This window comes from Telmatherina bonti (genome assembly GCF_933228915.1).
Source record: "Telmatherina bonti genome assembly, chromosome: 15".
In the NCBI taxonomy this organism is placed as follows: domain Eukaryota; kingdom Metazoa; phylum Chordata; class Actinopteri; order Atheriniformes; family Telmatherinidae; genus Telmatherina; species Telmatherina bonti.
Genome location: NC_136613.1, coordinates 10,966,649 through 10,991,553, shown reverse-complemented (window position 1 = coordinate 10,991,553; position 24,905 = coordinate 10,966,649). Strand labels below are relative to the sequence as shown.

Genomic DNA, 24,905 nt, shown 5'->3' with positions numbered 1-24,905 from the left:
TTGAAGCTGCCATATTAGTTACACCTCATTTCAGACCTCACAGTTTAGGAGTGGGCAACTCTGGTCCTTGAGGGCTGCAGTCCTGCAGCCGTAGGAGTTTTCCTGCTGCAACACAGCTGACTTGGATCAATGGGTAATCAGCAGATTTGTGCAGAATTTCATGTCAAGCTCTGAAAAAGTCTTCTATTTAGGTCTGATGTGTGTGAGCTGTGCTGCAGCAGGGAAACTCCACACACTTGCAGGACTGTGGCCCTCGAGGATCGGAGTTGCCCACCCGTCGCAGCTGCATCTTCATAGATAACGTCTTTTCTTCTGCACCACTCGCAGAACTAAAGAAGCTTGAAAAGTGTTTGAAAGATGAAATCTCCCTTTAACAGCTTAGTTTTTATTTACCAGAAAAGAAAACAGAAAAATAGTTTCTGCAACATTTTATTCAATTCCAGCTGGTTTTGTTTTTTTGTTTTTTTTTATCACTGTCAGTTTAAAGTGGACTGAAAAAAGTTTTAAAACTGTGTTGAAATCAAAAGTGAAAAAAACTTCAAATTAAACAAACAGTAATAATATGAAAACAAACAGAACATAGGTTTTTAAAATTTGTCCTAAATATTGTTTGTAAGCTGTACTGTCAACACATCATCAGGCGGCTTCCTGGAACTCCTAACCTTTAACGTTATGATGCATTACAGCCTGTAAACATTTGTGGGTGTTTGATAAGTTGGTGACAGATTAGATCCACAATACAGTTTAAATGCAGGCATCATCGTGGTGATAGAAGGCAACTGGTAGCATTTCTAAAGGTTCACAGCACTGAATAAAAAAAACTGGATTAATGATGCCTGATCCAGTGAGGTGACCATTAAATGGACACCAGCTGAGAGTTGGTTTCAGAGCTGGGGGTTTTTTATGGCTCAAAAGGTTCTTAAAGAAAAGGACTGGGATCAGAGAAGTCCTGTGAAGTCACAGATGAGGTTAAGGCTTCCTGCTTGGCTTCTGAAGCTGAAAATCTAATGATACTGATACAGTTTTTCTTCATTTCACTCTTGACATTTAGCTTGGTTTGTGGCTCTTTGTTGACTGGAGTCACCTGGTTCCTTGCTGCAAAAAGAGTAAACCCGCCCGCTGATGGTACTGATTCTCTTTGGCCTCTGCGATTTTTGCTGACAAGTCCAGGGGCTTCTCGAAAAAGTTCACCAGCGCCTGCTCGGTCAGCAGCGACGCCAGGATCTGAGCAAAGCTGATGGTCCACTCGTCGTCAGCCGCTAGACGCCCATCAGCTGAGTTGCCATTGACCTTGCCATCTGATTCTGAAGCTTTTGCTTCCTTGTGGTTGTTGACCTCCGACGGCAAGCTTTGGACACGGTGGCCGGCCTCGCCGATCTGCAGCACCAGACTGGTTACCGTGGCAATGGCCTGGAAGAGTTCGTTCTCCTCCGGGTCACCGTGGAACATGCTGTAGAGCGTTTTACAGAACTGGATGAACTCTCGCTGTGGAAATGGAGATTAAAATGGTTAAAAAAATGATAAATAGCCTGCATTTATCAGCGAAGAGACGAGCACTACCTGATTCATGAGGGGCAGCGGTTTCTCCGCATCTTTCTCCTTCTCTTTGGCCAAATCCTGCAGCATCTGCTTCAGCTGCTCCTGGTAGTCTTTAGCTTCATCCTCTTTGTCTGGAAAACATCATTTTCTTCAGTCAAGCTGAAAGATTCCTCAATATTTCTGCTACTTTCAACAGCTAAATGAGTATTTTGTCAGTGTGCCTAAAGACAAGACTACAGCTGTGCACGACTGATACAGATCATATTTAGGACATTGTGCTATGTTTGGAAGATTGTTTCAGGAATAAAGGCTCCATCGCTGCTGCTAAGTGTTGTGCTGGACCAGCTGCCCTGCCACAGGTCACAGGCTAGAATTTACCGGTAGCAGGAAGAATACGTTCATTTTTATACTCTTAAAGTCTAAATACAAGAATCACAGTGTCTGCATCAAAGGCAGGAATAAAAAAAGGACAGTTTCCATAATCATCCTTTTAAACCTAGATTTCTTTTGCAGTAATTGCTGAAAGTTTCCAATTTTAAGACCTGAGGGAGTTTTTTGTTGTGCAAACTGTGATATTGCCTAAAGATGGGCACCTAATCTTTTGCTTCGAGTTCTTTTCTTTGCTCATGTTGAAACAGTAAAAGTAAGAAGTTAAACACCAAAATAAATAAATAAATAAATCTTAAAAACAAATGTGTTTAATCTTCATTGATTTTGGAAGTCTGATCATTTCTTCATAGCAATAAAATTCCAAATAAGGATGTCCAAATGTTTCCATGTTAGGAGAAGCATTAAAAATATTGTGCATGGTGCATGGCGGTGATCCACAGCTGCTAATAAATCACAGAGTTTGGACCAACCAGAGGGCAGATTAACATAGAGAGGTCTGGTTGTGGACAGAAGGGGGCTCTTCAGAGACTGGTCGTCCTCGCTCTCCGTCAGAGCTGCAGACATAAAAACATAAAAGCGTGAAGTTTATCAGTTATCCAGACAACAGCTTGAAAATCTGATTCTGTTTGTTATGGTTGGACTGAAGAACCTGGAGGGATGTGAAGACGGTAAAGCATCCTTATTTTCTCATTCAGCTCCTCACAGTACAAAGTGTCTGAAAGAAGAGAAAAAGAAGTTTGTTTATTTAGCTGTGATCCAGCTGCAAACACCTGTCCTCGATCCACCCACCCAGCCAGCTGGCAAACTCTTTGAACGTGACCAGGTTATCACGGTCCTGGTCCAGCAGGGTGAAGGTGCGGTTGGCCATTGTGTCGGTGTGTTGGTTGGAGCCCGCAGGCCACGGCGCCAGCAGCTCATACAGGCTTTTAAACTGAGGTCGGTCCAGCCGATACTGCCGCTCCACAAAGGAGCGGTTGGCGTCGCTGTACTGCCACGCTGCTGCTTCGGCTGCAGCTGCAGAGCTGCTGTCGCCCCAATACAGACTGATGAAGTGCTCCATCTGCAGAAGGAAAGAGAAACGATCCAAATGTGCTTTTATGCATCCATGAAAGATAAGACAAAGGAGGACCGAGGAGATACCTTGAAGAGGTCGTAGATATCAGACAGAGTCTCTGGAGAGATGGAGATATCTGAGGTCACCAGACGCAGCTGGACAGAGGGAGAGAGGGGTTGCAAATGTTTCATTCAATGCACAGTAGCATGCAACCATATACCCCACCTGGATAAAAATCTGCATCTTATCTGCTCTTTAAAGGACATTAAGCATGAAGCAAGAGCTGTGTGCTGCAGCAGCAACAAGTGATTGCCAAAGCAACCAAAAGTGTGAGTGTCTTCCAGAATCTCAACCCCCAATGAGTTTGTTTTTCAGGATTATGAAAAAAATTACAGCCATACTTCCTTCTTTTTCCACTTTGGAAAGTTGGAGGAAGCTGAGAAAGGATGTTTGGAGAAATTCTGAAGGACTTAGGCAATGAAATCCCAAAAATAATACGACCACAATCACACCAACCTCTGAAAATATATTCAAGAAAATGAGCTTTGTTGTTTCACACAGGCTTTATCAAAAATATTCTTTTGAAAACTAAGATGGAAAATGTTACTTCCTCATCAAGGTTAAACAGTTGTGGTCAGAAGCTGTCTGATTCTGAGTTTCTGTTCCAGCCACTGGAACAAGAATGAATAAATAAACTGAACTCACTCATATGAAGCTAAACACACCTTTTACTCCTGGAAGCCCAAACCTGAGTGACACTGTTGGTATAAAATATTTCTCTCCTTTAAGCTGCTTTTAAATAATTCATAATGCTCCGATTCTCACTGCGTTTTCTTTGGTGGTGTCTTCATGAGCCTGCAGCACTTGGATTCTGTGAAGACACCGAAGGCGCTCGATGTGACGCACCGTCAGGTCCCCGAATTTCTGGCACAACATGAATAATAGAAGCAACATAAACAAGATGTTTTCCACTAATTATCTACATATTAACGAGTCGTTTCAGGCTAATTTGTTTTTAAAGTAATTCACTGAAAAATAGATTTAAAAAAAAAAAAAAAAAAAAAAAAAAAGCCTTAAAAGGGAGCAAAAGATCGACATCTGAATCCTAATCACCTCATGTGATTCATTGATGAGGTCGGTGATGTTTATGTGTCTCACAGCAGGAATATCAGTGTCGTTGCAGCTGCTCTCTACGGCAGCAGGAGGGGAGGACGGAGGCAACCCTTCACATTCAACCTGGTCCAGAAAGCTGTAGAGCAGAGAGGAGAGTTCACATTTCATCACTGTACAGGAAAAAAAACAAAAAACAGGTTCACACATTTCCAGCCAATTTCAAGCAAAAAACCCCCAAAACAAACAACTCCTTTACAAATCAATATAAATGATGTCTGAATTAAACACATTTTAAATGCCTAGTGTCTCTTATTAATTAACGCGCAGATTGCATCTATGAAGCTCATTTTAAGCACCAAAACTTAGTATTTAGTTCCAAGCTGCAGATGATTTGCATTTATTCCTGGTTTACAAAGTACAGAAATCTACCTGGTGAGAATCATGAGTGCCTGTCCGTCATCTGCGGATGCAGAGAGCTGCGCAGCGTTGGCCTCCAGTACGGCCAAACCAAGCTGAAAGATGGCTTTAATTCCCTGGAAGAAGAAGGAGTCCACTACACAGACGGCACTGTGGAAGGGCAGCACGCTGAGGAAGAGGGTGAGAAACCAGGACAGGGAGACAGAGGAGAGGGTGGAGAGGTCCGGGACCTGTTCCGCCAGCTCCGGCAAGCGCTCCCTGATCAGCTCCTCGAACACTGACTGGTCCACCTGAGCTCCTGCATGGAACAGTGTGTTTGTGTCAAACATAAAGGGAAACATATACTCTACCCAGAAAAGCTGTTTGTTTTTTTCTGAGTATCTGATCATCCTACAAAAGACAGAAAGACAGTGGGCGTGCATCGTATGATCAGATAAATCTACATTTCAGATGTTTTTGGGTAAAAGAATCGACAGCTGCTTCATGTGCCAAACATGACGAAATCACTGGCCATGACATGTATGGCTTACAGACAATCATTGTAGTTGTCTGGAGCATCATGGGAGAATTCAACAACACGCACAAACGACTGAGTTGCTGTAATGTTGTAGGTAACAAGAATGAACACAGATTCTGGAGGAGCCATTGTTAAAACATGACAACACATCGTTACGGTGCTGAAACATGATGGTAAAGATAAATGTTTTTTCATTTGTTGTTGGAATTAAACACTAAATACAATAAGCCCATTCTTTGCAACAAATATTGTAGTATTCATTCTTTTTATTATAAAATTAGGAATATTATGGGGTGGGAAGGAAAAAATCAAACACAAAAAGCCTGCTGCACTACATGTCAACACCTGCATTCACTGGACTCTAGCGGTCCACTAGCACCTTCCTGTGATGTCCTCTACTGTTTGATTTCATGCTTGTGTTGTTGTCACTCTCAGATGCAAGTTGCATCTGCTTAATGACTGTAGAATAGAATTTTAAAAAATCTGTTATAGATTTCAATTTTGTTCAAGATTTGCTGAAAATCTGGAGGAGATAATTGTTAGTATCTTTAGCAAGAAAATTTGATCTAAATCAATGAAAATCTTAAACTTACTCAAAACAAACTGGGAAAAAAATCTAGTAAAACTGATCATCTAAACAAACTCGCTGCTGGTGGATTGTTGTTCACTTTGTGGCCACTAGATGGCAGCAAAACCATTATAGCTATTTGATCTGTTTGTTCCCATTATGCAAACTGGTGTCTGCTTGACCACTTATAATTTAGTGAGTTTATTGCATCAATGCCAACAATAAATGTCCACAAACAAAAAAAGTGCTGCATGTGCAAAACATCATGAACTGTCCAAAACTGGGGGTCCTTGGATAGTTTCAGTGGGTTGCCAGATCATTGTTTGAAAAAAAAGAAATAAATAAAAATAAAATTACATACAGCCTACATTTAAAAAAAAAATAATTTCGTTTTTTTATTTTTTTTATTAGTGCTTTCCAAACTAATGCATTGATGCAAATAGATTAATCTGCTGTTATCTGTGTTAATGGATAAACATCTTGAGCTTTTTGCTCGTGCAATACTGAAAAACAGAATGAGGCACAAACACCAACTTATGTTATCTCAAAAAGTTTGAGAACCACCGCGATAGACGAACAACATCACCCAGACACTAACAGCACTGATGCACACACTTCTTCAGGTAATTACCAGGACTATTGACTGCTGTTTTGTCTGTCTGCAGTAAAAAATTGGTAAAACTGTTAATCCCGAAAAGAAAATCTAATTTACTCCAATTATCCTTAAAGTGTCCAATCGTACCAAACGTCTGCTCCAAGGATGAAAGTCACCAACAAACACGTGGATGTAAAAAGCAAGAGGAAATTGTTTCCAATGCACCTTGCATGATAAAAATAAATAATACCACAAACACAGGAACAGAGACCTTATTTTAGAAGATAAAAACAAGCTTTTTGAGTCATTTGGTGTCTGGAAAGCAACAACTCAGATTGTTCAACCAGATGTGGTTGAAGTAAAAGGGTCCCTGCTCGCTCCTCTGTTGCCAGACCTCTTACCTATGACCCGGCGGTTGAAGTAATCGGGCAGCATCCGTTCACAAACAGCCACCAGCAGCCAGAAAGCTTCTTCTTCTCTGGCGTAAAGCAGCAGGACAGATGCCAGGATGTTCATAGACTACATAGGAGGGAGGAGGATGTAGAGTTTAAACAATGAGCAGAAGCTGCAGAAACTGCTCATTAAATTCTCATTACAAGAAGACATGGAGGGAGATTTTACCACATTTAATAGTTTGATTTTCCAGCTAAAAAGTTTGACTTCCCAAAACTACATCCACTGCCCCTGTTGGAGTAGGACTGTTCCTTCAGATCGCGTTACCTGACAGTATCCGATCTTGGGATTGCGGTGAGCGTAGGCAGTGAGGACGCGCCTCAGCGCGGCGATGCCAGTGGGGTTTTGGAAAGCCGGATGGTCCGGCAGGGAGCGGTGCAAATCTCGCTCTATCTCCTCAGTAGCCAGGCTGCTGTGGCCCATGGACTTCTGCACCAGGCTGGCGTAGTAGCCCTGGTGGGACTCCAGCTCCGAGGATGCATCTGTACAAACCAGACAGTTGAGAGATTTCACTTCAGCAGCTAATGACATGCAGAAAATAGCTGAAAACAGTTTTTTCCCATCAAGTCTCAGCTTTAAAAATGAGAGAAAAACAAGAGAGCAGATGTGTTATGTGATCACCATTTTCTCTGAACCCTGTCTGAATTTAAATACCTAAAATAAATGAATTATTTCATCATAAATACAAGAGTTGTGTGTATAATCTTAGTCTCTAAAAAAAAGCTGAGATGTGTGAGATTAATACAGAAGTGTCAAGAAACGTTACCGCATCAGAAAAAGTTCACTTGGAACATAGTAAAGACTGTAAATGTTTATATCCTCAGAAAAAAAAGAAAAAACAGCTGCATTTCTTTCAGTCAGAATCAGAGGACAGCAGATGAGGAACTGTGCAAAAAGAAGAAGCTAAATGAAAGAGGTGTTTCACACAGAAATTTTACAGGAATCTTCCAGCAGATGTCGATGATGCACACATTTACCAAAGGTCAGTCATGAGAATCCGGGGTTCATTGTTGAAACATCATGGAGATTTCACCATGAGAAAACAGTGAGGCCCGGCATGGGACGAGTGAATATGTCACAATAAAACTTCCTTCATCTCCATGGAAATTACCTGGAACTTCATGATTCATTTCAAACAAAGGCAGAGTCACAGGAGAACATTAGCAGTGTTTTCTTTTTAGCTGGAACAAAACTTTTGACTCTAAAACAGCAAAAGTGAGACATAATTTATGACTTATTGACTTTTGCTTGCTACTCTAGCTGCTACTTGGTCGAGCTTTTCTTACACAGTGATGACAGACTTCTTGCTTAAAGTGGAGAAATAAGTGGACAGCGCTGTGCATGACCATATAACTGTCTGGTGTTTCATTTGGATGCAATCACTTGGCAATCTAGCTCCGTTTCTACCCGTCATTTTGGTATGCTACATGTCAGGGTCGCTGCATCTTCATAGCAAAGCCTGCACACTTCAAACAGCGATTAACACATGATCCAACAGAGACATTATAGGACACTTCTACTCTAAATACCAACTCATTTACATTCTGTTTCAGTTGTAAAACAGGTACTTGGACTCAGTTTCAGTCTTGCTGTTCCAACAACCTGTTCTTCATGTCAGACAGCAACATGAGGAAGTGAGATTAAGCAGAGGAACTGATGATAAACCAAAATAAATGTGAAAACTGTCCATAAAGGTGTTTTTGTAGGAGCCTCAGCAGATGGACAGAGGAAGGTGTGAAGCCTGAGTCAAGTTCAAATACACACCTGAACCCTTCTGATTTATTCCATCACTGCATGCGGCATCAGTGTCTCAGTCATAATCCTACAACACACTGTGTACAAGTGACAGCATCCTTTTCACAAGTGGAACTCAAAGCTTTCACTGAAGGAATTCACAGTGTGGCTGATTTGGGTAAAAGCTCTGAGATCGTCTCACTGTTCATATTTCTCTCACCAGAAAGCGCCATCCACAGCTCGCCTCGCAGCGACTCTGGTATCCCCATGGCAACAAGCCTTTGGATCTTCTCTGTGCGAAACATGTGGACGCCGCGGCCAAACTCTGAGAAATGATCTTCCCACAGTCGCTCCTTCACCGGTTCCATACTCTGACAGATACAGGCATAAACTCACAAGTAAACCCGCTGATAGCCGGTCGACACGACAACGTCTTTAAATAAGCCTGGATCAGAGAGCTTGGGTGTAAATCGAGGTGTGAGACTCTACTCACATTGTTGCCATCGGCTCCCATCTGGCTTTGGTGGAAGGCTGTCATGAGAGCTTCGCTGTTGACCGTGTTACGCAAGACCTGCTCTTCTATCTCCTCTTCATCAGAGCACCCAGTGTCATAGTAGAAGGTGTAGTAGTAAGGCGCTGGCGATTTCTGGAAGAAATATGATGAAAATGTAGCCAAATTCCACCAGAAATCTGTGTCAGTACTGAGTAGTTGTGTTTAATTTTGCTCCCAACTTACGCAGAACTATGATATAAACACAGGTTACACATACATGTATATGTGATGATGCTCAGGTGAGGTTGTGAGTTCATTTTTAACACACAAGTGTCTCTTCGAGTGCCAGTATCCTGCAGGGTTTTGTTGTCTCCCTGCTCCAACACACCTGACCAATGAATGAACATGTTGACAGGAAGCTGTTGGATCCATTTGATTTGAATCAGGTGTGTTGGTGCAAGGAAACAACAAAATCCTGCAGGATACCGGCCCTCGAGGAGTTCAACACCCCTGATCTAGAGTTTGGAGTATATTCTATCACTCTATCCATGTTGAAAAAGGATATTTCATTGTAATCTATTTTATGCATTTGTAGACCATTGTGGATTTATTCTGCAAACGGATGCATTTGCATATTTTCATTCCACATACATATCTAACTAAAGTCATAAAATAATCTGTTTTCACTCGGACATGTCTGTCAAAAGGGATGGAAGAAGCAACAGTCGTGTGCAACGTTTGGCATATGTGGAAAACAGGATGGTGCATGAAATACAGTACAATTCATCATTTTTGCAGAGTTCATATCCCCCCAACAGTTTCTATTAAAATGCAAAGCTAGACCATGTTTGTGTAAAATGTAGTGACTCTACATTTATAGCACATGTGTGTTCAACGTGAGATATATGGGATGTTAACTTCATCTGTGCACTGTCACAAAAAAAATGCAGCACTGAATAAAACTCTGAGGTCATCTAGACCGGTTTGCCATAAAATAAAATTAAAAAAAAAAAACAAATGATAAAATTCATATGAAGTAAACAAACGCAGAGCAGCGTGTTGAACAAAACACATGCGGGCGGGACCCAACTGTTACGTAGCAATATTTCTCATTCACTTGGTTCAAACTGAGAAAAAAAATTACATGCAGATAATTATCACAAGTGAAACCACAAAGGAGGAAAGTATAAACAACACAATCATGTGTTCATCTAACAGCGCAACCAGTTACATTCCTCTGAAAAGCTGCTCATAAATCATAATAGACTCCTACTGTCTGCAGGATTTCAAAACTGTGTTGTGTTTACATAACTAAGGGCTCCGCGCTGAGGTTAACGGAAGGCAATGCATATGTAAAAACACCTGTAGAGGTCTGGTAGAACAGCAAGCGGCGCCCAATTCAACAGCCCCCGTTGACCAATCAGAGCACAGAGGGCTTTTCTGAGAGAAGACTGGGATTTTATCTTCCGTATTTACAGTAATCATGCTGTATGCTGAAGCAAAGGCTATCTAAAATAAACATGTCGGATCTTTACTGGTTTCTTTATACTGTAATAAGTATTACAAATGCCACGCAGCTCCCTGTACTGACAGACAATGCCTGCAGCTGTGAGCAGATGATTAATCCATTAGCTGCATTCTCATGATCACTCTCTGCCTGCTAATTTTGAAGTATGACGATCTACAAACCAACCAAGCCACAACGCCACTTTCAGACTCCACCGGAAAGGAAAGATAACGGTGTGCAGGTCCAAAGGAAAAAGAAACTTTTAAATAAAGTTTTAAATAAAGTAGTTATTTAATATAACTCAAGTTTGAAGAGTAAGTTGAACCACAATGGCGTGGTGAGTGTGTTTCTCACCAGCCTTTTTAGACTCTGAAAATAAGATGATCACTGCTATTCCTGGAAGATTAACTTTCACTGTAGGATTTTACACAATTGAATAAAAACTAAACACATTTTCAGAGTTGAGACACGTGCACAACCAAGACGACATGCACAGGTATATTCTTCCGAAGCGATACAACATATAAATGGATATAAATGAGTCATAATGCAGATATTGTATCTGTAACACAATAAAAATGCTAATAAATTCTACTTACCACACTCCCCCTGCTGTCTTTCTTTCTGCGAAACATGGACTGTTTCCACTGGAGAGCTCGAATCCTGGAGTTCATGCTCTCCACCAGCTCGTCTCTATCATGCAGCTCTATCAGCTGGAAGGCTTTTTTAGTCCGAACACTCACTATGACCGGGTTGGGGAGGAGGCTGGTGCTCTCGGCTTTCTCTATGGACAACACCTGATGAAAACATGATCACGATCAATTATTCCTGTCAGACAAGAACAATGAATGACTTGATTACCTGATGAGTTTCAAAATTCACAACAAAAGATATCAATATTTACCCCTTCTCTCACCTCTCCTCACTTATATCCCAGTAAGCAGAGAGAAAGTTTCTTTTTTTTTTTTTTAAACCTAAGACCTTTAGTCTATTAAATAAAAATAAAATCATACTACTCTATGGCACCAAGCTTATTGTGGCAAGTTATTTGGATTTGAATAAAGCCACCTATAGCATTTGTATATTCCTCGGATCTGCCAAGAATATCCTTCCATTTCTCCCAAACTTACAGCTTCATTCAGATTTTTGTGTTCATAAAATAAAATAAAAAGATTTTTGTGTCAATCGTTTAGTGAAGATGAATTACTTCCTTAAACTTGGTGCGAGCTTCCCTTGTCGCGTACCTCTGAGAGCGGTATGACCAGAATGCAGCTGCCTTCCTCTCGGCTGGAGAAACACAGGTAACTGTCGGTGGTGTAGAGACTCCCAGCTGTGTGGCAGCGGGCGTGCGGCGTCCACACCGAACACGAAGCCACTTCATAGAGTTTCTCTGCACGAGGGAGCCGAAACAGAGCCAGGACGTATTCTCTTAATGCTTGTTCCTCCAGGATCCTGGCGAAGAAGATTCATGTGAGAACAATCTATGGTCTTTTAACACATCAACACTGTGTGCATTGTACTTAATACACAGCATTTCCGACACATTTGCATCATTTTACAGTAAAAACTTGCGGATGAATTGAATGTTATTTTTCTGCTTTCTAATAGATTCATTTTGCACTGCTTTCATTTTGACATTTAAAAAAATTTAACTGTATATACGCATTTTTATTATTATGTGTTTATTTTTTTATTTTAGGAATCTGAATGTTTTTGCCAATTATTTCTTGTGTCAGGCTTTAAAAAGCGCTATAAGGGATCAGAAGGCTTTAGCAAACTCATGCAGAAACATGAAATCATACTTCCATCTACAGCTCAGCATCTCAACACTGAGCTGCTGTGAGGAGCTGAACAGTAACGCATGGACCTCTGAAAACCTCCAAATGTAAAATACATACAGATATATATATATGTGTAATAATCACATTGACATGTAAGATGCCAATAATGTCAACAATCTAAACCTAAAATGTACTCCTTATTGCAACAACAGATTCCAGCTCTCTAGAAATGTACTCAATATTACTAGAGAGGACACAAACAGTTCCAAGTGGTCCATTTATGGTGATTTTATATAAATGTATAAAGCTGAATGTGGCTTTAGGCTGAACATCATCCTTGACTTTGGAGCATGAAGCCCTCTTTGGGTTGGTACGATGAACAACAAACCTCAGCAGACTCATTGAGGAAACCATCTTTGGAAACATTTAGATAAAATCTTTGATAAATACATTTTTTAGGCTCTTAAACAGTGTTATTGTTTAAAAAATGTAAACATTTAAATAAGCTAGAGATAAGTAGGATTTGGTTTTGTTTTCATCCAGTAGTCTTTGTGACTGTGTCTGGTGTACATTTTCATTGCTGCTAAATATTCTGCACCATCTTACGTCTAATAAAAACCATTTGCATATTTTCTATGCACTTGAAGTTCACATGAAGAAGAAGAACCCAATGAGTGGAAGTAACAGTGTTTGCATTACACTGTCTGGACCAGGGGTAGGAAACTCTGGTCCTCAAAGTCCTGCAAGTGTTAGAAGTTTCCCTGCTGCAACACACCTGACACACATCACATGTTATTAGCAGACTGGTGCAGAGCTTGACATTTAACTCTGCGCTGGTCTGCTAATTTACTTGAGTCAGATGTGTTGCAGCAGGGAAACTCCAAACACCTGCAGGACTGCAGCCCTCAAGGACCAGAGTTGGCCACCCTGGTCTGCACTGAAGAAATACTCGGCTTAATTTTTGGGGAAATGCTGATATCAGACACCTAATCAGGATGGAAGACCAAACAACATCACCATGAATATGATTCTTACTTGCCAGTTGTCGTGTGTGATAATCGCTTTCAGTGCAGGATTAGACAATATCATGAGGATGCTAAATTTAGCATAGAGACAAGCTTGTCCACATGAAATGATGAGAGGCAGATATGTGTGTGTGTGTGTGTGTGTGTGTGTGTGTGTCCAAGCTCTCATGAGATAAAATCCCAAGTCTAAATTTGTGCCCAAGATATTAATTTAATTTTTACCATCTATTTTTTTACTACAAAAATGCTGCCATTGTCAGGATGCTGAGCATTAAATACGACGACACACAAGTTCATTTTCTGTGGATAAAATGATTCGGTTTTAAGAAAAAAAATGTGCATCAAACAGAATCTAAGATTATAAGAAAATTGATAATAAAGTTTAATATATCTGAGTACTACAGGTGAAAAAGATCTTTTCTATGTGTATTTACATCGTCGCTGCATTTCTGTGACTTTGTTGCTCACAAAACAGGAAGAGTGTTTTGCTGGAGTCCCATTCTGAATTTCCCGTTTTGGTATTCTTTTGTCTATTTGTGGTCTCAATGTGAAACCAGTTTTATTTCTACTTCCTTTTTTTCAGTTTTCATTGCATGCAGCCTGAGGCCTACCTCACCTATCACATGGAAATACTGTGAAGAAACAAAACAAAAAAACAAAGCAATGATGCATAAATAATTCAAACAAACTTAACAAAAACTGAACAAACAAAAAGACCATTAAATGGCTCCAGATTATTGCTGCTAACCAGCAATAAGTGAGTCATGTGAATAAAATCTGATTCTCAGACCTAATTACAGGAAGGGAGATGAAAGGAGATGAGGATGAGCCAAACAGAACTGGGAAACCGTCTCGTGGCTTGAAAAATCAAAGTCATAAAAACCTCCAGACTAAAGAGGGAAAAAAAAGAATCTGAACTGAAATCTATTTTTTAACATTTATGTCATGAGGTGATTTCCACATCTGTAGAGGGTCTATTAATGCTGAAGAACTTCCTCCAGGTTTTGGAGCAGCAGGTGCTGCCGTCCATATGGAAAGGTTTTGCATGTTCCACAGAGGGGGAAGTAAACTCACCCATCTGCTGCGCCAAACAGCAGTGAACATTTTCCATCCAATTCAAAAAAGCTGATTTGTTTAAACGAAGCTGAAAGTTTTCATCTGTCTTTACATTATGTCTAACTTTTTAATAACAGATTTATTGATTTAGCAAAAGTCTTGCTGTCTGTTTTTTACGTTCAACTCAGCATCCCAACTTATGAAGCCAGGGGTGACAAACTCTAGTCCTCGAGGGCCGGTATCCTGCAGGATTTTGTTGTTTCCTTGCACCAACACACCTGATTCAAATCAAATGGATCCAACAGCTTCATGTCGAACTATTAATTCATTCTGGTCAGGTGTGTTGGAGCAGGCAGACAACAAATACCTGCAGGATACTGGTCCTCGAGGACTGCAGGTTGACACCTGTGTATTAACCTGTAAAAGACTCAAACCATGACAAAATGATCAGGTAAGTCCAATTCTTTTTAATATGAGGTCTTTATTTGTACCTTTGACAAAATGTAAAATAAAAAAGTACCTTTTTTGAGATATTTAACATTTATTACCATGTAATATGTAATCTTTATAGAATAATCTTCTGCTTTCTGGTGTCCAATAAGGGGCAGAAGACAAAAATCCGATTGTGTTCCACAAATCGTGTTTTCAGCAAAGTTTGCACAATAAAAGGTTGCAAAATGTCTCAGAAACTGTATGTCATATGTGTCATGCCTGATTCTTATGGGTTCAAAATTTCACAAAATTTCACAAAACAGATCATTGTTGTGTTGTAATTAGCTGCCCTGTCACACTTGGCTGGTCTGACTTAACTTCCTGTTACAGTTTAGAGGTACCGCTGCGTACTGCGGTATGACCAAGCCAAAGCAGGGCGCCATCTGTTACCAAGACACAGCAAGTCATGTTTGTTGGAAAGTCCTTCATAGAAAACAGTGAACTGAAAATATCACTATGTTTATTTAAAAAAAACAAAAAAACAAACACACACATTATATATATATATATATATATATATATATATATATATATATATATATATTTTTTTTTTTTTTTTTTTTTTTTTTTTATAATGTGTGTGTGTGTGTGTGTGTGTGTTACCACAGATAGCTGTGGTTTTAAATATGCTCTTGCACAAACAACAATCTTGTTATGTGTGTGAATTGTTTGCTGCAAATCTTTGGTCATAATTCAGTACACATCTGAGACACTGTGTCTTTTTCTTGATGTTTGGAACCGTAAAGCTTTAAGTTTTATAAAAAATAATAACTACCTGCTCCGACTGGCCAGTTAACTTCCATTAAACCACCTGGGTTTAAACCTCCTTTTCCACAACAAAACAAATATATTTGGGTATTCAGGTTTACGCTTTCCTTTTTATCCAGCTGAAAACAGCTTGAGTGTTACTGGAAGCAAGTAACAGATGTATAAAGATAGTGATGGAAAAATGCATCCTTTTTTTTTGTTGTTGTTGTTTATCCTATAAATTACCATAGTTATGATCAATAAACCAAAAAGAAAAAAAAAAATGGTCAGTACAAGTGTGATAACCAAAAATGTTTTAATTCAAGTTTGATTTAAAAAAAAAAAAAAATCTAATTTTTTAAAAAAGAATCTCTTATTTTTTCTATAGGTATATCCAGACAATCTCTCTATAAAGAGGCTCAAGATAATCCACAGAAATGTTTTTATCTGAAACTTCCTTCCTAGAGTCATCCAGGTATGTTTCATGCTTCTGACATTATGGCTGCAGCCGTGTCCTTTTTAAAATAGACTCTTCTCTTTGGACATTGATAGTTATATATACATAAAAGGCAAATTCACATTTTCAAGATTTGACAGATCCGTCCTCAACAAGCTGACACACATCTGGTTAACTTGACAGTTAAATTCTGTAAACGTGATGGAAACTCCAACCATCACCATGAAGTAAAGACTGCAGGAGGTGGCTTTGGTCTGAAATCAATAGTGTTATACTATAGATAGAAAGAAAGAGAAAAATTGTTGTCCTTGTGTCTGATCAATTTAGTAAAATAATTTTTTTATCCTCCATGTATACCTGCCATGTGACCACATACAGTACATGGCACCACAAACAACCGTGCCGCCATATTTACTATGGTGTCTCTGAATGCTCAAACAACTCTGTGTGAACCCCGTAAGTTTTAAAACTGCCGTACTGCTGGGCAGGTGCTCAAGAAATACAAAAATGCTCATAGAAGGCTACACATGTACATCGCCGCACCGGAGACCACTGGATTCACTCACAAATAAAAACATTATGTCTGGAAGATTTTTGGCCCTCAGCGGCCACCATCCATTCATAACTGTGCTTGGCATTTGAAGTCATCTTTACGGGTAGATATCAGTAATTCTTCTTATGCACCGTACTTTTAAATCAGAGCTGTGGAACAGTGAATTGTATGTGCAACCATTCATTAACAGCATGATGAAGCTAGCTGGCCTCGGCCTATCGGTAGCCACCTCGTCAGGTTAAACGGATAAAAAGCAGCAGAAGCTGCGCTGACCTCTTGGTGATTCGCGTAGGCTGCCGCAGTGCTTGGTCCAGCTCCAAGCCTTCACTGTCCAGCAGGCGCCTGAGGGCGATGTCAGCCAGCTGACCTATAACCCCAAAGGCTTCGTCCAGGTTGAGGAACATGGAGAACTCCCTCTGCCGCTGCCGCGTGTTCACCCGAATAGCCTCTGTCATAAAGCCGGTGGAGACCCGCTCCAACCGTGTGACTTCTGCCCAGGGAATCACAAACTTCACTGTGAAAGAGGGGGGAAAAAAAACACAAACATTTTGGTTTTTTAAGAGCCTGCAGTTAAATACACTGCTGCTCTGATATAAGTAATATAACAAAAGGTTTAAAAGTTAAAAGCAAAACACAATCAAAGCATATTTGTTTGTGAAGCATCATTAAATACAGTTTGATGTGACTCTGCGTGCTCTCGGTCTCATGGCTTGAAAATCAGACCCTCACTTTGATGTACAGACCTTCCTTCCCCAGCAGGAAGGAGTAGAAGGCCATGTGGTTGATGCTGAGGTAGAGGAAGCCCTGCCGAGGCACGCGGCCCTTCCAGCAGCAGCAGGAGTAGTACGTCACCAGCTTCTCCGATGAAGGGAGGCCGAAGTGTCGCTCAAACTTCAGGAGTGCCTCTCTGAACTTCTCCGGTTCTTCTTCTTGGGCAGCCTGGCGACCCCGAACATCCTCTGCAATGAGACCCTAAACAGGAGCAAGATTTAGGTTTTGAATTTACATTTAAAAAAAGAAAAGCACACACACAAAAACACACCAAAAAAACCAAACAACAAAAATAAAAGTTCCCCAAAACAGTGTCAGATCCTTTAAACTTTAAAGGACTGGCAGATTTCAGACCTTGACTTTTCCTTTGACAAAGCTGGCAGCATCCTCTTTGTTCTCGAACACCGACAGAGTGTGAAGCAGGTTGTGGACCAGCCAATCCCAGTGCTTGTTCACCTCCTCTATGGCAGCTCCTGGGTAGCACAAAGATATGTAAGTTGGACATGAATAGCCTTCAGATGGCAAAAAGACATGTGGGTTCAGCTAACCGCTGGCGATGACCCAGCTGATCTGGGAGCCAGGAACCTGCAGGAGGATGCGGAAGGGTGTGACCCTGGCATTGGAGTCCAATACTGTGTCTAACGCCCCCACCAGGAGACCTGCAGAGACAAAAAATACAGGAGTCAGTCCGCTATAGTAGAGATCTCAGGTAACTTTACTTACAATCAGTTTGAGCCAATTCATTGTCGTCAGTCTGGATTCATACGATCCAATTCATGACAAACAATTACCTAGTTAAGGAAAACCAAAAGACTGGATCAAATCTTGACTTCAGGAACAACAGATTTACTAGAGCAGTGGGCAAACCTTTACGCTCCATGTTCATCCTTAGACCACTGTTTGTAGGTCCATCAGTGTCAAAGCCCCTCACACCCTCATGCTTGCTCCTCTTTTCTACTTCCAACATATAAACTTAGAGAGCAAGTTCAAGTTAACCTGCTGTCCAAGGTATCCAACCCACTGCCGGATGTCAGAGTAACGAGATAATCGATGTTTTCACTTCACCTGTCGGTGGCTGTAATCTTACAGCTGATCACCCTACATGAATGGGAGTTATTTTAGTCTGTGTGCTTTGTTCAGAAAAAGAGTTCACACACAACCCCCACACACAGAGCAATATGTTTCACAGCTACATGGTAAAGAAACATCAACAGTCAAGACTGAAACCAAACAAAGAACGCCACAAGTGTTGAGTGTCTTATAGTTACACCAGCGACATTACTCTTATTTTAAATCATTATTTTGAAATGTTCAGATCTTATTTAGTTAAATCTGGTTGACAAGATGCCATCGGTACTTCATATGACATCAATATTAGCAGCAACATAAGTTATTGTACATTTTGAAATTGTTGGTGTCAAAGTTCGCCCGTTTTTTTACTTAGAAAATGGAAGTTTCCAGAATTGAAAGATGTTATTTAAAAAGTAAAAGAAAAGAAAAGAAAAAGAGTAAAAGGGAACCATGGTGAGGGTGTTGTCCGAACAGAGAAAGCAGGTACTTGGTAGTGCAGCCAACATTGAGGACATTGAAAACCCTTAATAAAAGAAGGAACTCAGAATTAATTTCGAGCAAATTCCTTTCTCACAAGTGTGTAAACTTTATTTGTTTAGTGCTTTTTACAGACACAAAGTTCTTCACAGCAATAAAAACTAAAATAGGAAAGCACACAATATACAAACACTGCAACACCGCTCAGTCTGCTTGGAACTAAGATGCTTGCTCAAACAAATGTCTTAAGAGTTTTTTGAAGGCATCCACTGAGTCCAGGGAGGGCAGATCCTGGAGAAGCTCAGTCCAAAGACGGGGAGCGACAGCTTTGAAAGATCGTTGTCTTTTAAAGCTGGATTGTTGAACAACCTCAGGTTTCGAGCCAAACTGTTGGTCCTACTTAAGTCCGCAGTGCAACTAGGAGCCTGTCTGTGTAGGACTCAGAAAGTTGGCATCGTGATTTTAAATTGAATGCGATGCACAACCGGGAGTCAGAGAAGAGACTTGAACACAGGTGTGATATGCTGCTCCTGCTGGTGGAAGTCAAAAGCCTCGCAGCTGAATTTTGGACTGACTGAAGATGAACCAAAGCTTTCTTGTTGAGGCAGGTAAACAGGCTGTTGCAGTAGTCAAACCGTGAGGCTTTAGAAGTTTCTCTGCTTCAACACACTTGACTCAAAAGAATGGGTAATTAGCAGACCTGGGCCTGGGGCAGGTGTGTTGCAGCAGGGAAACTTCTAAAACCTGCAGGATCCAGTCCTCAGAGACCAAGATAGAGAAGCCCTGATCTAAAACCTTCTGTACAGCAGGTCCTGAGGACCAGGACTGAGAAAGACTCCCTTAAACCACCACAAGTCTTCATCTTAGCCTTTCCCACCACGACCTTCTTGATGCTTTGCTGGTTTCATTCGTAGAAAAAAGCATCCAAAAACAAAACACTGAGTGGCAGTGACAGATCGATGCCGGCTTGCTCTAGAACAACAGCTTGTTCAGTAAAATGATTTAGACCAGCATGAAGACAGGCAGCCACATTTCCCGTACCACATGAAAGACTAAACACGCATAAAAATGTTCTAAAAGGTTTAAGATAACCACATAAAGTAAAAAAAACAGCACATTATTGTAGCGCAGGGGTCACCAACTCCGGTCTTGAAGGGCTACTATCCTGCAGGTTTTATTGTTTTCCAGGTACAACACACCTGACCCAAACCAATGGCTCATCAACAGGCAGGTGCAGAAGATGACAACAAGTTCTTGGAGAACCAAATGTGCTGTACAAGGGAAACACTAAAACCTGCAGGATGGTAGCCCTCAAGGACTGGAGTTGGTGACCCCTGTTGTAGTGGATATGTGACATCTTTCAACTCTGAAAGATTTAGAAGAAGGTGGCTAAGAAAGGGAGGAATTAATAACTCTAAAAATGTAAAAGGATAAAAAAAAAAAAAACCACTAATTATATCATAATTAGTGTGTTGGATCGAAGTCATGACTCGATGCAATCAGTTGGTTTCTATAATTGGATATATGTATGAATTGGCTTGAAATGATGTGTATGTTGATTCGTGTATGTAAAGTGCCCTGTGACAACATTGTTGTGAAGTGGCGCTTTACAAATAAAGTTGAATAGAATCATAAAAGATCCACTTGTAAAGTATAAGACTGCCAAGTCAGATGCAGGCCTGCTATTGGCTGCTCCAAGGTAGACACTTGTTGCTGGATTTAACACTAATCCTTTTGTGTCTTTTGTATAAACTCTTCAAAGATGCTTCAGGCGTCACATAAAAAGTTACAGACGCGGATTAAAAGGAACTTCTAGCTTCTTTATTTAAAGATTTAAGTCTTTGCTTTGGTTTACATCCTTGCCTTACATGCTTACGGCATGCCAAGCTTTAAAACGAATAAAACAAGTTACACAAGATGAAAGTCACAAGCCAGCTCCAGTTTCATCTGTTCAAACATTTTGAGCCACATAAAGCAGTTTTGTCAGCCAGATCCGCCTACATTACCACAGCAAAAGTACAACCCTGCATGTCAAACTCCTGGTGAACATGGTCAGATCTTTATCTTCGCATTTCCTATTGTTTTCTTTGAGCTGGCTTTACTATGTAAATATCTACATGGAAAGAAAAACAAGCCATAAGAACAGGAGGATCAGGAATATGCAGCTATTCCCTCACACGCCAGAGGTCTGAGTTAATTTATCTCAACAGCCTCGGAGCCGTGAGCCTATAAAGCTGTCACCAAAAGCACAACACAACCCCCCCCCGCAAGTATTTCAACAAACACAGACAGACTTCAAATGTTGCTCAAGACATACAGTTAAATAATAAATAAATAAATAATAGTGCACTTCAGCCACGATCCCCATTATCACGTCATATTTTCTATCATATGAGTCAAACAAGGGCTGCACGGTGGAGCAGTGGTTAGCACTGTGGCCTCACAGCGAGAAGGTCGCTGGTTCGATCCTTGGCTGGTTTGGTCAGTGGCCTTTCTGTGTGGAGTTTGCATGTTCTCCCCGTGTATGCGTGGGTTCTCTCCGGGTACTCCGGCTTCCTCCCACCATCCAAAGACATGCATGATAGGTTAATTGGTCACTCTAAATTGCTCCTAGGAGTGAGTGTTTGTCTCTCTGTGTGTGGCCCTGCGATGGACTGGCGAGCTGTCCAGGGTGTACCCTGCCTGTCGCCGGCTGGGATAGGCTCCAGCTTCCCCGCGACCCTGAATGGAATAAGCGGTTCGGAAAATGAATGAGTCAAACAAGTCATATTTGCCCTGTTACAGCCCTCAGCAGGTGGAGAGGCGCCGTGTTTCCCAGCAAGCAGCTCTGGCTTTCAGCCAAATGTAGACCACGTCAACATGCCTGAAGCTGGCAACCTGGCAGCACAAAACCATCCATCTGCCACCATGAACCCAGAAAGGGTTTGGTAAAAGGAAGGAAACCATGAAGGATCATCCCCAGGACAGAAGAAAAAGGCTACAGCTGATCCGTGCGAGCCTTGAAGACAAGCTAACCGGATAGAAAAGGCAGGAGATACAAGACAGAGACGAGTTCTTCTGGCTTTACAGAGCAGAGTGCTGGTTGAAGAGGAACACCTACACTGGTGCAAACAGGCTGATCGGTAGCAGATGTTCTGTTGCTCAGCCCTTCTCAGAAATCCTCCTGAAAGCATGTCATCCCTGGTGTGATTGGGTCAGGATGCTGTGTTTTCGCAGATTTGATGCCACACCAAATTCCAGTTTCTGGTTTCATGTAAACAGTCAAAGTGAGCCATGAAATAAAACCTGCTGCCGCTCTCTTCCTCCTCCTCCTCCTGCGAGGTCAACGAATTAGTTAATGGTAAACGGCATGCCAGCAGGACATGACCCTTTAACCCTTATTGCCATGTGAACAGCAGGAACAAACACACACACACAGAATATAAACCTCAGACCTGGAAATTCCCACTATTCTGTTTAATGAGAAAAGATCTAGATGGGGGCTCTCCAAACGGAAAAAGCATAAAGAGACCTCTGTAACTGTGCACCAGTTACTCATCAGACTGTACGGACAACTTCCAGTTTGGCTGTTGTGCAGACAAAAGACACAGATAGGAAGCCCGTTAGAGGAAGCAGCAAACAGGCTGCATTGTAACACGCGGTGGTGGGAAGGCTACAGCTGCAGCAAACACCTGGTCAGACGTTTGGACATGTATCAGAGAGCACGTCACTGACAAAGCCTGCTCTGAAGGTTTGATACAATCTAAATGGAGACACAAAGCGGTGGAAGCCTTTTAAGAAAGTCATACAGAAGAACCCCACAGCATGACAAATCCTGTTTTTCTCCAACAGGAAATCACAGGGAAGGGCCCGTTTTCATGACAAAGATGCTCAGCTGACTTTTGTTTGTGTTTTCACTGAAAATGCAAACAAGTTTCACAAAAGACAGGGCAATGCATGTCTGGACAATGATCTTGTGATGTTTATGTCTATGAAAAACTCAGGATGTCGTAAGGACTCACAAGTTCACAAACGTGTGATTTCAGTGCATTGCAAAAGTATAAATAGATACAGTACATATCAAAGAAAACAACATGTTCATCATTTATCCTAATTGTAATTGGGGAGATCTGAAGATATAGATTTGTATGATTTAATTGTTTAAAAACATGTATATTTTTCCTCACATTATATACAGCTGCTGCATCTCCATCTGAAATGTTTTGTTTTAGCTTCTTCTATTTAACACCCCCCTGCAACAAAGCCCTGCTTGGTCAGCTGACTGCTTAAAAATGGAGGAGCATGAGGCCAAATTTTTCCTTTTTTAAGTTTAGGTGTGATAAATAAGCTCAAAAGGCTAATATTATGCAAGGAGGTTACATGATGATATAAGTTTAAAAAGAAAAAATGTGAACACTTCCCAGGCTCTTAGGGGAGTGGGACTCTTGTATGGCCTTTCGCATAAAGAAAAAACAATTTATCCCACCTACAAGACACAAAACAAAAAGGGTAGAAGAAGCTTTTAGATAAGCTTTGATGAAACCAGTTGTCTTTTCTAAATTTCAAGCAGCTAAAAACTGGACATTTTAACATAAGATCTGTGAGAAACTGCAAGATTTCAGTAGATAAAATGCTTTATCTAAACGCATTGCTGCAGATTTTATAGCAAATGGCGTGTCTGGTCTTATTTTGTTGGGTTTTCAGGAGTAGTTTCAAGAAAAGTTGCCATAGTAACACATAGAGAACGCATAGCCCAGGTATGAGGAACAAACTTTATGCTTTAAACCCTGAAACTTCCGAGTCTTTCCCTGAACTTTGGTTTAGGGTCCACTCCCTTTCATTGCCTCCCAGTTTACCTGTTTACCTGCTGCTCTTCCTGTGTTCCTGTTCTTGGCGTTTCCCTAGCACTTTGCTTTCTCCACCCTCTCGTGGACATGTTTACTGCTTTGTTGTTTTTCTGGTGTTGTTGTTGTTGTTGTTTTCGTTTACCTGTGATCTTGCTTGTCGCCTCTCCGTGGCCTCTCCTCCTCTGCAGGAGGAAGAAATCGTTGCTCCTCTCGGTAACCCAGAGCTTCAGAGCGTTTTTCAGCACAACTTCCTCCGGGTTCAACCACATTTCTTCCAGCAGGGAGGGACCGGAGGAAGCCCCCTTTCACCGTCTCGGTCTCTGCTGGAGGCGAGATTTGATATTTATCTTCCCGTGTTCTGGTTCGGGTGTGGTCCAATCTGACCTACAGCGGTAGGTTTTCGGGTTTATCCATGATTATCCTGCGCGCCTACCAGCTGCAGGCTTCGGACTTCCTCGCCTCATAACACGACTGCTGCCTCACGCCCGATTTGCACCAGCTGTACACGCTGCACAAAGATCGAGTATTTTATATGAGGATGTCTTACTCTTAGCCGAATCGTGGATCCAAACTAAAGAGCACATAGTCACGACGTGCAATGATAAAATGTAACTTTCTTGTCTTGAATTTCTCTATTGATATTTGGAGGAATTTGTTACTATTTGATGAACGTATCATTTGTATTTTGATTTCTGAAAAAAAAAAAAAAAACTTGTAATACAACTTTATTATGTCATTAAACAGAACTGAAAAAGACTACATTGATTCAGTTTGAAGTATTTACATATGAAATAGTAACAATGTCCTAAAAGTTTATATATTAAAATACTGTCTGCTCCCAAGAAGACACAAACCAATCAAACCAACATTTTTATTTTTACATTTACAACAGTAATGGTCACAGTTCTTATCCAAAAAATAATGGAAAGTGTTACTTATCAACAGTTAATCAAATGAAGTTAGAAAAATTGATTTGAAAGCCAAATTATGGGGAAACTAATCAGAAAGTGTAGATTCAAACCTTTTTAACAGAAAAGCTAGAAAACACGATTTGTGTATCCTCTGTAGAAAACAGCAAAGAGTAAGAGCTCTTCATCTTGTTTTCTTCTCTTCCCCTTTTTATGAACTTTCCCTTCCGCCAGTTCCGGGAGAGATTCACGGCCCTTCAGTCAGGAGAAGTTTCACCTGAACCTGAGTAAACATGAGGAAAGCCTCTGTAGTTGCAAAGATGATCACACAAAGACCCAAGGAGATTATACGTTTAAAAAA

The 24,905-nt window shown here is 40.9% G+C and overlaps 1 protein-coding gene across 1 annotated transcript; it reads right to left on the bottom strand.

Annotated features, from left to right (window-relative positions):
* Positions 1-429: 429 nt before the first annotated feature.
* tbc1d8 (TBC1 domain family member 8) lies at positions 430-24,045 on the bottom strand. Its single transcript, XM_079253834.1, has 20 exons — positions 23,779-24,045; positions 17,811-17,921; positions 17,617-17,735; positions 17,235-17,463; positions 16,765-17,005; positions 11,625-11,832; positions 10,980-11,177; positions 8,874-9,026; positions 8,601-8,751; positions 6,914-7,128; positions 6,595-6,712; positions 4,526-4,811; positions 4,097-4,232; positions 3,809-3,907; positions 3,070-3,138; positions 2,719-2,989; positions 2,579-2,644; positions 2,400-2,483; positions 1,561-1,670; positions 430-1,485 (listed from the first exon to the last, which is right to left on the bottom strand). Exons 1-20 carry the CDS (start codon positions 23,903-23,905, stop codon positions 1,081-1,083), a joined length of 3,396 nt encoding a protein of 1,131 aa, XP_079109960.1. The 5' UTR covers positions 23,906-24,045; the 3' UTR covers positions 430-1,080.
* Between the last annotated feature and the right edge of the window lie 860 nt (positions 24,046-24,905).